We start from the raw sequence: 13,416 nt of genomic DNA on the forward strand, positions 1-13,416 counted from the left end.
CGGCATTTACCCAATGGTACATTCTGCCATCGGAAATGGTAAATTTTAAATAATTCTATATTTTAGCGGAGACACGTTTGTTTTTCCCTCAACTTTGAATTTGAATTCAACTTTTTCGCCCTTTATAAAATTAGTTGAAAGAACCGGGACAAATAACTCCAGACACCGCATATGAAAAACTCATCGCTATATAAATAGCAAACCGGACCGCCTATCCACGTCCCTATTATCAATAAGGAGAGCGTTGGTGACACCGACGACGAACTGTATTTTTACAAGACATTGTTCATGCATGCATTGAACTTATATCCTACTTAATCTAATGCAATGGTGTTACTTAAGAATTTCGGTTGACGATAAGTCTTAACAAAATAAATATTTTAGTATTTTAGGCCAGTGTATAGAAATTCTTTCTGAGAAAGTATGAGAATCTCAGAAACGGGACGCTGCACAGACACAGTTTACCTTTTCGGAAATTAGCAGTCCTCGTACCTCGGGGATTTCGTTGGGTAAAAACGTTTTATATATTGAAAAGTAGCTCTGAATTAAGATGTTTGATGATTGCATGTGTAAGGAGAATCGAGGTATTTGAAAACAACGAATATATAAGTATGTACATATATTTTAAAATATAAAACTATTATTTTTATTATATCATTGTATCGCGGCAGCAGTTCGAAGCCACGGCGGTACGGGTCGTCGTATTTTGTGCAGCAATTCTGCCAGTCGTCTGTTAGGTTCTCTGTAATAATCGTTAAGATATTTCTCAGCTTTTTGCGCCAACGGAGGATATTTGCGTCCCTTGGAACTGCCCAAACACGAATGGCCGTGGTGTGAACGACTTGCCAAGCAGAAAAATCCCTTACGCTCATTGTACCTGTGAAATATATACAAACAGCCGATTATGAAAGAATACGTAAAACTGAAATCTTTTCTCAATTGTAAAAGATTTATTTACAGGACAAAGACCAGGGGCCGGTTGCATATAAAACCCTCTAACTACACTTTGCATAGTTAAATCCGAGTTAACTCAGATTACACAACTCTGATTGGCCAATTCTGTCCTTAACTACAGTTAAAAGTTAAGTATAGTCTTTTATACAACTAGCCCTGGCCCAGAAAGCAATATATAGTTTTTTTAGGAATTTTTCAAATATTTGATGAACTCTATGCATATATAAATTAACAGAAAAAATAAACAAATGAATTGCTCAATATTTTTCGAAACAATAAATGGCTGATTTTGTAGACGTATATTCAAACGTGCATGGAAACTTACTTTAAGATTGTTCCATAATCAATCTTTTTCTTCACACCAATAAATGACTGAACTTGATCCATCACTTGTACGGGATCAGATTTGAGTTGGTCGCCGTCAACGGTCAAAATCTAGACACAAAAGGTGAAGTATTCTTAACTAAAACCTCCAGAATATTTTCTTTGAGTCTAATCCCCATTTATCCCGTCGTCGACGCAAGATTTTTTTCCGTAGACAGTGGGGGGGGGGGTACATCTTTACATGACATCTATCCACCAAACGCTCACACTCTTATATATTAACAACAAGTACACAGAAAATAAACCAAAAAATAACCCAAATTAACTAACCAAAAGGTATATTGTCACTGGTTCAGTTTGGGCGTTTGCAAATTTCAAAAGATAAAAAAAGTAAAAAAAATTGGAAACAAAATGGTACCAGGCAGTATTCTAATACAGGCATCCCGCACACAAAAACAAACCCCTTGACCACTGGACTACCATATGAATGGATGGAAAGCCCACTCGTTATAGATATTGGAAATTTAAATCGGAGGAAATCAAAGATGTGCCCGACTGTCCGGGGAAAAAAATAGTGTCATCGACATTATTTCAAATAAGAAAAGGTCAAGAATGGTCTCTTTGCAGCGAGGTTCTGGCTTTGCGCTGGGATACCATAAAATACCATAACAACGATCATCGTACCTGGTTAATTGGGAAGTGCATCATCCATCTCTCAAGGTGTTCTGCATATAACCCAGGTCTTAAACAGCGAGTTTTTAAATTTTTTAGTGGTCCACTGACATTCATACCCATGTTCAGCAAGTCATAAAATTCGACCTTCAACGCGATCTTGTCACCGTGAGCTCGCATATGCTGAAAGACACAAAGAAACTAAAGGTTGAGATTTCGTACCTTGTTAACCACACAGGCGAGCGAGAATTCTGGCCAGCGTGAAACGTCGCACTTCTCATGCGCCGAATACATTATAAACAATAGAAAATGCAAAGCGCATTGGCGCAGGAGAGGTGTCTTTAAAGCCTGTTTTTCACTAGCCATATAGGTATATTTTTCGCGCAAAGCGACTTTAAGATTGCTATAAAATTATCGCCAGTGGAAAAACGTATATACAGCAGCGTGCAAGTTGTGATCCATTAAATGTCATGCACGGAGGTATAGCCTTTCTCAAGTTCTTGCTTATGAAGTGTCAAACGTTTTAGTATATAGTATATACATGCATCTCGACACACACCTATTTGTGAAAACCACAACTTTTGTTTCGCTATATAAACGGCATTCTATAAAACTCTCTGAGTATACACCAACCTGATACCAGGAATACGCTCTCCTAACAGGGTCGTTCAAAATAACGATAATCTTCGCTTCTGGGAGCAACGCTTGGACCCGTAATGGAGCTTTCATCGAGTCGAAATAATTTGCAGTCTTTTCAAACAACAATTTTGAAGAATTTGCGGGAATATCAGGAAAATTGTTCATGTACCTAAATATATATAAGTTAATTAAGAGAAAAACCAGGATTCTCGAAGAAAATCACTATAATTTTGACTCGAGAATGACTTAAAATTTAGAAATTAGGAAAATTTTCTTCAAAATTTTCTTCTAAAGTATAAGTCAAGAGTAATTTCATAGGCGACTACGATATTTTATTATGTGAACTATTTATAAGTTTAAATTGAGAAACCTCTTACTACTGTAAAATTACTGGAAATATATCTCATCCATAAAATTCTTTGAAAAACGTTTGTTTGAACCATGAAAAACTTGAACAATCTGAAAAACCTTAATTTGTTTGAACTATCAAAAATATGTCACCTATACAATGTCAATTTGGCGAGAGGTTTTGAAAATATAATTCAAGCAGTCTTGCGTATAGGAACAGTCTTCCACATAAGGCAAAAATTTATGAATCTGTAACTCGACCCATTAAAAGAGTCAAGAGTCAGAGTGCACTGTCCAAAAAGGTATAACTTTGAAACACAGAAACGAAAATAGACGTGTTTGAACTGAACCATTGAGCAACTCACTTTCTCACATTTTTTTACCGGTTGTTTACGAAGTTGATCAAGAATTCACGGCAACCCCTAACAAAAATTTTGGAGACTCCCAGAAAATATTTTAAGAAACTCCTAACTTTCGGTAACAGTGGTTTCAACAACCAACCAAATTTTACTTTCATATTTCAAAGCCATTTTGCATAATTGGTCAGTAAACAGGATGATAATACATGGGTTTTTAAGGAGTTCCCTGAAATATTTCATGATAAGAATTCCGTTCATAAAACGATTACTTAGATCCTTGACTTAGTACTTTAAAACTAAAAGAGTGAGTTATATTAGCAGCATTACATACCAATCAACGCCTTTAAAATAGTTTGAAGAGGCGAAAAACTGTGTTTCTTCGTACGATTTTTCATTTTCCTTATTCTTAAGCACTTCCGGATGTACAGAGAGGAACATGTGTAACGCAGTCGTGCCCGTCTTCTGAGGTCCAACGACCAGGAAGGAAGGAAGTCTGTTGCATGGTCTCCACGATGGCCAGATTTCTTTATGACGTGGGTCTTTGCAAGGTTTCTGAATAGAAAATGTTATACTGTTATGAATGGCAATCGCCGTATCAAACGCAGGCAAGTCACTATCACTCTCCGCACGCATTAGAAGGCACCACAGTTTAAAGACACCCAGGTTTGAATAGGCACGAGAGGACTCAAACAAGAACTGGAGTGTAAGTAAAGTGTTCTAGTGTAGAATTGAAAATTTGCATGATTTGATTTCAACTCAAACTAACCAATAACTCTTCGGAATTTATAGCATCCTACAGTACATCCAGCGAAGTACTGTAAAATATAATTTGATTATATTATTTCAAGCAACGTTTACTTACATTCCAAACTGGTTCAACCTCCCCAGGAAACAATTCAAAATATTTCTTTCCCAGCTCCAGCGGAGGTAATGACATAAGACGAAGGTTGGTCCAGCATTGAATAAACTTTATAACATTGGTGAAGGTGTACAAGGCCAGGCGATCGTTCCCGTAGTTTGACAGATGAGTCATGAAGATGCTGATCTAAGACAGGGATATTAAAATCGGAGACATACGTCATGTAAAGATTATATTATAACCAACGTAAAAAAACATTGTTATGCGCAAAATATATGCCCAGAACGGACTTTACATCATTTTTAATCATCACTCTGTTACACCGTGCAATTTCTTATGCATCTTGCAATATATTTCTACTTTTTAGGGATACTAACAACGAGCTACGTTACGTTTTGTTTATTCACAAAAGTAACGTAGCTATAGTAACACTCCATGGACGTTTCTTACCCCATACATTTAAAAACTCTTCACTTATTATGTTATCTTAAAAGTAAAAACGGCATTGCAAGTTGCAAGAAAAAATCCACCGTGTTACAGTGCCTCAAAACGTTATGCAGGCAGAAATGTATTTTAGCGAAATTTGGTGATTATGGTGACCAGCCACTTGCTGCTTGAAAATGATGTATTTGTGTGGTTTTACTATGATATTTAAGTTCGTGATGATATCGCAAACTTACAGGGTTGTTAACGATAGTCTCGAACAAGTCTCCTCCGTAAATGCTGTTGAGAAGAACCTCTTTACCACCAGGATATTCATCCAAAAATAGATTGTGTGTAAAAAGACCACAGGTCTGACGGGGTAAAACCTAAAAAAAAACAAGAACTGCTAATTAATAAGAAAAAAGAGACTACGTTTTCAACAATAGATAAATTAGAAAAATTCTAATCCTGTATTTTTTTTGGGCCGGGGGGGAGGGGGGCCTGCAAAACTGCGAAGAGGCAAATTGCTACTTTTCCCCCACCCGTTCTGAGCAGCCCTACTTCGGTAACGGTGGTTATGGCATGGGTACCTTATACATGTTGTTATTTTGAGTCTGTAGATTTTCTAAGCTTCAAATAACTACAGGTCAGCCATCAGCCCTGTCTGTTGTGTGTACATTGTAGAAGATCATGTGAAAACATGGACCAGCTATTCAGTGTAAGCTGTGTAACCCACTTTGCTTTTGAGAGAACCCTACAAATAATATGACCAAATTACCATAACACCATGATGAATAAACCCTTTTCTTCTCCAAGGTGGCCTGAGATGAGGATATTCTTCAGTTGAAGTGACTTGCACACCTGCAGTTGCCTTCCAGGCTTCATATAAGATATCACAAACAGGATACACTCCAGAATGATGGGGTGCAACTGAGTAAGATGTGTCCACAGGAATATTGTATTTCTAAACAAAATCATAAAATAATTATTAGGTTTTGTGTTTATCTTCAATGGAATAGGACTTGAGAGAGAAATGCTCAACTTCAAATTCCAAGGCTACAACTTAGCTCCACCTTCCATTGTAATTAGTGAAACAAGCCAGTTATAAACCAGAGTTCAAGAATATGTTTCAAAGTAAAGTTTGCACCAATTATCTGTTAATTTCAACTGAAGTTGTAAAATTTAAGAACAGAATCACAAAAATTGAAACCAATAAAATTGGAGGTTGAGAGAGGGCATATCAATGAAGCATTTTAATTAAAATGTTATAGAGGCCTTTTGGATAAAACTTTTAGAGAAATTTATAATAGTCTTATGTTTAATGTGTATCTACCAAAGAGTTTGTGGTACATATTTTAATATGCATACCTTTGCAAATTGCATGTTTAAAATAATCAAATCTTTCATATCTTGAAGATTATTGACCTGATGTGGTTGCTTATGAGACCAGGTGTGATCAAACCACCTGAACTCATTGGCATTTTCTATTATCTCCTGGTCGCCTTCGTTTTCCTCTTTATTTCCATGTTGATAAAACTTTCCCGAGAATCCAAGATTAAATTTAAAACCAGGTACAACTTTTTGAAGATCATGTTGAGCAATTATCATGGCCTAGGCAACATTAATAAAACAGTAAGTTTGTCCATGTTGTTAAAGGGCTGTTTATGTCATGAGCACATGCAGTTACCCAAGATTCAAGGAAGCACAAGATGATTTTGATGTATTGAGATAAGTATTTATGAAATATATAACAAGCATATGCTATTGTTGGAATGAATACACTACTATCAGGATCATGTTATAAGTCATTTCACACTTTGTTTAATCCCTGCAAGCAGGACCATGTAAACAGCCCCAAAGCATATCCTGATATATCCTACTTTGTTTTCTTGTTCTGGCTACTAAAAAACTACACATGAGGTCAAAAACAATCTGTCAATGTTTTCTTGTTAACATATTATTGGCTGGTAAACCAACATAGAGTAACTTGAAACAAAACTTTAATTACAGCTAATTTTGCTTGTCAGTAGAAGCACAGCCAGTTAATGTGTCACAAAGTTGACAATGCTTCTTGCAAGACTAAATTTGATAGATGCAGTGTATGTGTATATACATAGATTTGTACATACATTCTACAAATGTACAATGTATACATTGTACATACATTGTACAAATGCCAGATAATATCTACAGTATAGATAAGCCGTTAATGGTTTATACGAAAAATTTGGAGTTCTATTACGTGAAAAAGCATAATGTTATTTAGCTAATGGCTTTAATGCCTTTCCTGCTCATTGCCCCAGGACTATTATGCAGGCTCCAATACAAGGTGTTTAAAAAATGAAATTGCCACTTTAATATGCTGCAGAGAATTAAATATCAAGTCCAACAATATAATGAGTAATTTAGCTCTGTAATAATGTCTTTTTCATGCCATAATGGCTAGAAATAACCAAATAATTGTGTTTTTAAAAATTGCAGCTCGAAAACCACATTCCTTCACTGTTCAGAATTAAGCAGATATTGATTTCTTTGGCACATACATGCATCAAAGCTCAAATTCCATTCAAATTAGCTTTGCATTTTTCCTTCGATAGGGTGAATTTTACTTCAATCACTAATTATATAGTTTTAAAAATATTCTTGAAGTGAAGACAGGTATAATTGAAAAGCTAAATAACTGCTCTTTCTTACTAGGATAAAAACAAAATATATATTCTGCAAAAACGTCTGTTAAATTGCATTGTACATAATACTTGCCTTCACATCCTCAGTTTTCATTCGTATTCCAGTTCTGCCGACAAATATATCATCAACATCCACTTGAATCCACCTTACCAATGTTCTGGATAGCTTTTGCCGGGACACAAACCTGAGTGCATCAAGAAATAATAGTTTGTGAGGCCAGAATGACAAACCTGCCCCAAAATATATTTTATGAATTCTGTCTCTTTTTCCCAGATCATGGACAACAACAGGAAACTCCACTGGATTTCCATATATTTTTATTTTACTTTCAAAAGTGGCATTAATAAAACTACACTTTGCTATAACTTCAAAACTCCTTTTAAAGTCTGTATTTCTCTCTGGGATAAAAATTGACCATTTCTTTGTGTCGTGTTTGCCTTCGGAATCTAAAACATTTCCTTTAAGAAGCCGTAGAATTGTAGCATTACTAGAGAGATGATATGATTTGAACTGTCGAACACTTGTGTGCACTTTAAAAGGAAACAACTCGGTATTTTTTAAAGTGCTTGGTTCAGCACGGTTGAATAATATCATTCCCACCCCGAAGGAACGACAATAATTATCTAACAGTCGTCTATTCCACAAACTCATCCCAAAATAAATGCTATAACTTGTGAATATAACAGTAGAATATTTTCCAGCATCCTTCTCGGTCAATGATGGCAAAACATCACGTTTTTCTCCTTCCAAGTGATGAATATCGTACTCAATGCGATGTCCTTCTAGAAGATGCAACAAGCCTCGCAAAACCAAAGCTTTTCTGGACAAAATCAGAACGCGTTTGTATACATTCGCAGATCTGTTGAAAAACATATACTTTGCCGTGTTTACGGACCCTGCTTTATTTGTGTCAATTCCTCTACAGTTCCGAACAGGGAATGTCACGGTACCTCGTGAAAACACACCATGCTCAATCCAATTTGTATCTCGCATGTTCTGGAACGATTTCCATGTTAAAAATACGGCCAATGCCAGAAGGATAAAAAGCGACTTCTGTATCAAGGCACCAAAGTGGATCTTCCAAAACCTCATGCTTCATAGCTTGGCTTTTAAATTAAGGCCAGTATTGCTTGCAAATATGAGAAGATTTATAATTTGGACCACAGTTTGTATTGGAACTAAATATCACTGACAAAATACAATATCTTTGGCAGCCATTTCGGCATTTTCATTCTTCTCGTTCCCAAGCTCTTCACTGCCGCGATCATGGCGAAAATCCATCGGATCAAACTGCGGAAGATTCGCAAAGAAAACACGAATCAACAATGGGCCAATTGCAGAATTGCAAAGCATCACGGTAGTTTAATTACATAGCAAGATTTTTCAACATGGCGATTGTATTTTTCGAAAGTGGCACTGTGCTAAACACACGAAATTTGCAAGAAAACTTCTGTCATTTTTGATTCGATTAAAGTTTGTACGAAATATGTACAACTTGTTTCGTATTTCTACTGCGTCTTGGTGTTCTACGAGCGACTGCACTTAAAATATTCAAGATAGCGTACAGAGTCGTTGAAGCTGGGAAGGAGTTCGATCCGCCGTTGTCAGGTACAAATTTTTGAGTATTTCACGATCAAAAGGTAAGTACTGTATTAAATTATTTTTGTAGTGAGGAACACGTTGTGATTTTGTGTTTGCCCGAATATTTCAACGATCGGTTTAATTGTAGAGGCTCGAGAGGTAAAAATGTTTGCACACTTGACGATCATGAAACAACACATGTTTGATCAAACGTTCTTTTCACAAACCAAAACATTGAAGTTGTCTGGCGGGAAAAATAAAAACAGTTACTCTTTCAAATACCGAGCTTTCACATTTCAAAGGTTTTGAAATATTTAAAAAGTATTTTTAAGTACTATTCACTGCTGTTCAAGTTTCTCCTTGGAGTTTTTTAACAACAACACATTCACGCGAGTCAAATTTTACGCAACGTCGCTTGTTTCGAGCAAATTTTGCAGCCTTTTGGTTTACCATTTATTTTGATATGGAGGATGAAGTACAGTGGACAAAAAATCTTCGTGGTATTCCCGCATTTACGCATGCATTATTGCTTGAACATTTGATAACTGACGACTCAAGTAAACTTGGAAAACCACCGAATGCTCACAAGCATAAAAAGTACGGCTATCAACTATTCAAAGATAAGATGGTTACCCAGGTTAAAGTCAAACCTAATGTTTTAAAAGGCCAGGAAAAGTTTTTCCTCTTTAAATGTGTTGTGCATGCCTCTATGAAAAAGGCACACTATGCTGTATATGTTCACCTACGCCAAGACACTGGTAAAATATCCCATGCAAGTTGTACTTGTACAGCAGGAAAAGGTGGCTGCTGTAAACATGTAGCTGCCTTATTGTTTCAAATTTTGGACTATATCCAACTTGAATTACCTGAAGTCCCAGATGACTTAACATGTACACAACTTTTACAACAGTGGCATGTGCCTAATACTAGTGAGAAACTTGAGAGTGCAGTGCTTTTCGACCAAGTAAAAATTAGCAAAGCAACTTCCAAGACAGAGAAGCATTATGTCTCAGAATACAACAACCCAGCACCTGTTTTTGCTAAGTGTGTAAATGTTGAAGATTTAAAAAAACTAGAAGATGGTTTAAAAACTGTTGGCACTTGTGATTATTTGCAGGGCCTTTTAGCATCTAATAATTGTGAACCATTCCACTATCAGGAATTTGTCAAGGAATTACCTTCTAAAAAGGCATTTAATGATGCAGACCTATTTGCAAATCAAATGTACAATGTTGAAATTCGAAAATCTATACTGGAACAAATTACTGTTCCTGACTTTACAGAAGTGTGCAAATATTTACCTTCTCAGGAGTATATGCCATATACTAAAAGCACTCTTTATACAACCAAAGAAAAAATGGTTGATATTGAATGCAATACAAGAGGTCAATCCCAATGTAAACTATGGTTTAATGAACGACAAGGTCGTCTAACTGCCTCACATTTTGGTACTGTAATGAAACGAAGAGAGAATGTATTCCCTACTTCACTTCTTAGCAAAATCATCTTACCAGCAAGTAATGTTACTAAGCCCCCAGAAGCCTGTCAGTGGGGCAACAGTAATGAGCAGATGGCCATTCAAAAATATTTAGAGCAAAAGAATTTTGAAGACCTGATGATGAGTGCATGTGTTCAGTGTGGGTTATTTGTTAACATTGAAGCCCCATGGCTTGGTGCAAGCCCAGACTGTTTGCTACATGATCATGTAGAGCCATCATTTGGAATAGGAGAGGTGAAATGTCCATTTTCAAAAAAGAAATGACAATTATAGAAGCCTGCAAGGTTGACCCATCATTCTATTTACATGTACTTAATGGAAAACCACAACTTAAGAGAAACCATCATCATTTTTATCAAATTCAAGGTGTTATGTCTGCCTGCAAAGTGAATTGGGGAGACTTTATTGTTTATACAAACAAAGAAGTTTTTAGTGAAAGAATTTACTTTGACCATGAATTGTGGTACAAAACAATGTTACCAAAACTTACTTCTTTTTATTTCACATACATTTATCCGAAACTAGCTACTTAAGAAATAATTTAAAACAATTGTTTGATATTTATTCTGATTCACACTTTTCGTTTATCAAGGGTGGGTAAAATAGAGTGAGGTATGAACAAATTACCCATATTTTGTTCAAGTCTGATGACATCTTGAGGGGAAAAACATTTTTTATAATTCTATAACTCTTTATACGTTGTATTGCTCTTTCCACATGTACTCTCAATGATGCAATCTTCCGTGTGTCATTTTCAGCCCCAAGTGAAAGTTGACTAGCACCATTTAGAAAAGGTGGTATATTAAGCCCAACCCCAGCAGGCATGTCATCTGCTATATCAAAACCCCTGTCTGCCATAATGTCATCACCTGATTCAAGCAAATTAAGAATCCCACAATCTTTTGTCACTTGTTTATCAGATGCCCTTCCAGCATACAATTCGGATACAAATGTTGGATACCCAGCAGGAGAAATTCCAAGCAACCCCTTAGCTGTATTGTGATTTTTGTATGACGAGTATGTTACAGACTGACTTCTAAATGATGTTGGCATTTCAAGAAGTAGTTCTGTGCAATCAATAATTACACGGGTATTTGGATATGTTTCTTTAAAAGATTGTGGCATAGTTTGTTGCACATAATCACGTGATGCCCAGATAGGAAGGGCTCTTAACTTGTGATATAGAAACTCTAACCAAGTTGCCCATATACGGGAAACTTGAGCCTCTGAAATGCCAAATCTGTGAGCAATGTCAACCCCCATGAGACCGCACCGCAGGCGAACTAAAACCATAAACAACTCTTGCTCTGGTGTCATAGACCTTTTTCGCCCCTGCTTTTTTGACTCTGCCGAGTATTCCACATTGTTACTCGATCCAGCATAAGTTAAGAAATTACATGCTGGCTGGAGAAAGTCAAAGAAAACTTTAAATGTCGCATAATTTTGGAAACCTGTGTAGAATTTAAAATTTATGTCGCTGGCAAGTACATGTTCTAATCGCAGTGCACACTGTTTATATTTAGATGATAACTCCTCGTATTTTCTTTGTAAAGCTACATGATCATTTTTCAATTTTTCATAGTCCGAATCTTGTACATCAAAGGTAGTATTGTGCTGTTCAAACTGGTTTGTTTCAGTGGTTGTGTCCTTGTTTATTACACATGTATGTGCCCTTCCACGACTGCTATTTTCAGTCTGTCTGCATGATATTTTTGCAACAGTTGGCAATGCACCAAAAGATTTCTTTCCACCGGGGAAGTGTAGGGAACACACTTTGTGGCTTTTTAGAGGTTGACTTTGTATTCCTAATAAATTTAGCCATGTTTCTTTCAAGCTTGAATCCAGGGGAAATTTATGGAACGATAATTCCGGATTTTTAACATTGTTACTTCGACAGAATGGCACACAACACGTCGTTCCCCCATACTTTTTATCTTTGGGTACTTTCTTTGTTTCGCTTTCCATATATATCAAAATAAATGGTAAACCAAAAGGCTGCAAAATTTGCTCGAAACAAGCGACGTTGCGTAAAATTTGACTCGCGTGAATGTGTTGTTGTTAAAAAACTCCAAGGAGAAACTTGAACAGCAGTGAATAGTACTTAAAAATACTTTTTAAATATTTCAAAACCTTTGAAATGTGAAAGCTCGGTATTTGAAAGAGTAACTGTTTTTATTTTTCCCGCCAGACAACTTCAATGTTTTGGTTTGTGAAAAGAACGTTTGATCAAACATGTGTTGTTTCATGATCGTCAAGTGTGCAAACATTTTTACCTCTCGAGCCTCTACAATTAAACCGATCGTTGAAATATTCGGGCAAACACAAAATCACAACGTGTTCCTCACTACAAAAATAATTTAATACAGTACTTACCTTTTGATCGTGAAATACTCAAAAATTTGTACCTGACAACGGCGGATCGAACTCCTTCCCAGCTTCAACGACTCTGTACGCTATCTTGAATATTTTAAGTGCAGTCGCTCGTAGAACACCAAGACGCAGTAGAAATACGAAACAAGTTGTACATATTTCGTACAAACTTTAATCGAATCAAAAATGACAGAAGTTTTCTTGCAAATTTCGTGTGTTTAGCACAGTGCCACTTTCGAAAAATACAATCGCCATGTTGAAAAATCTTGCTATGTAATTAAACTACCGTGATGCTTTGCAATTCTGCAATTGGCCCATTAAATGAATCTAGAAATATACACAAAAATAGTGGGATCACCATAACCATCCATTTTTCACAGAACTAGAGAACAAACGATCAATGGCCCAAGAAATTTGACCACACTACCGTGTAACAGTGACTCCACAAATTCAGTAAGTCATGAATACAGTACTGTAACATGCAACTGTTGCAAGAAAGATGGAAGCAGTTTAATAGATTAACCCGACTGGTTACATAGCAATATAAATATACCAGTGTTGCCTGTGTTGTGGCTGGTTAACTACCTTGGACAAGACCAAGGCAAGTAAGGTGGGTAACACGTTTTATAAAAGCAGTCCTAGGCGAAAGAGCTCAGAGCTGTGTTACTGTAGTAAGTCAAGCATAGTCTTGTGCATAGTGC

The 13,416-nt window shown here is 36.4% G+C and overlaps 2 protein-coding genes across 2 annotated transcripts; both read right to left on the reverse strand.

Moving 5' to 3' along the window:
- Positions 1–91: 91 nt before the first annotated feature.
- LOC114538594 (bifunctional heparan sulfate N-deacetylase/N-sulfotransferase 4-like) lies at positions 92–8,491 on the reverse strand. The gene is made up of 10 exons (XM_028559724.1): positions 7,339–8,491; positions 5,947–6,189; positions 5,357–5,542; positions 4,836–4,964; positions 4,159–4,341; positions 3,628–3,848; positions 2,584–2,758; positions 1,963–2,133; positions 1,280–1,389; positions 92–877 (listed from the first exon to the last, which is right to left on the reverse strand). Exons 1-10 carry the CDS (start codon positions 8,356–8,358, stop codon positions 655–657), a joined length of 2,661 nt encoding a protein of 886 aa, XP_028415525.1. The 5' UTR covers positions 8,359–8,491; the 3' UTR covers positions 92–654.
- A 2,415-nt stretch (positions 8,492–10,906) lies between these two features.
- Positions 10,907–12,310, reverse strand: LOC114538613. The gene has a single exon (XM_028559740.1). The coding sequence runs from the start codon at positions 12,308–12,310 to the stop codon at positions 10,907–10,909; it is 1,404 nt and encodes a 467-aa protein (XP_028415541.1).
- Positions 12,311–13,416: the final 1,106 nt, after the last annotated feature.

This window comes from Dendronephthya gigantea, unplaced genomic scaffold (genome assembly GCF_004324835.1).
Source record: "Dendronephthya gigantea isolate DGI-Jeju-01 unplaced genomic scaffold, DenGig_1.0 000189F, whole genome shotgun sequence".
NCBI lineage: Eukaryota > Metazoa > Cnidaria > Anthozoa > Malacalcyonacea > Nephtheidae > Dendronephthya > Dendronephthya gigantea.

Bases quoted from the DNA above. Each gene is read 5' to 3' on its own strand.
- LOC114538594 (XM_028559724.1), bottom strand. From the start codon at position 8,358: ATGAGGTTTTGGAAGATCCACTTTGGTGCCTTGATACAGAAGTCGCTT. The intron at 4,965-5,356 runs GTAATTTGGTCA...GTTTTTTTTTAG, and splicing joins TTATTCATCATGGTGTTATG to GTTTTACCCCGTCAGACCTG. The intron at 3,849-4,158 runs GTAAGTAAACGT...TTTTCTATTCAG, and splicing joins AGGTTGAACCAGTTTGGAAT to AAACCTTGCAAAGACCCACG.
- LOC114538613 (XM_028559740.1), bottom strand. From the start codon at position 12,310: ATGGAAAGCGAAACAAAGAAAGTACCCAAAGATAAAAAGTATGGGGGA.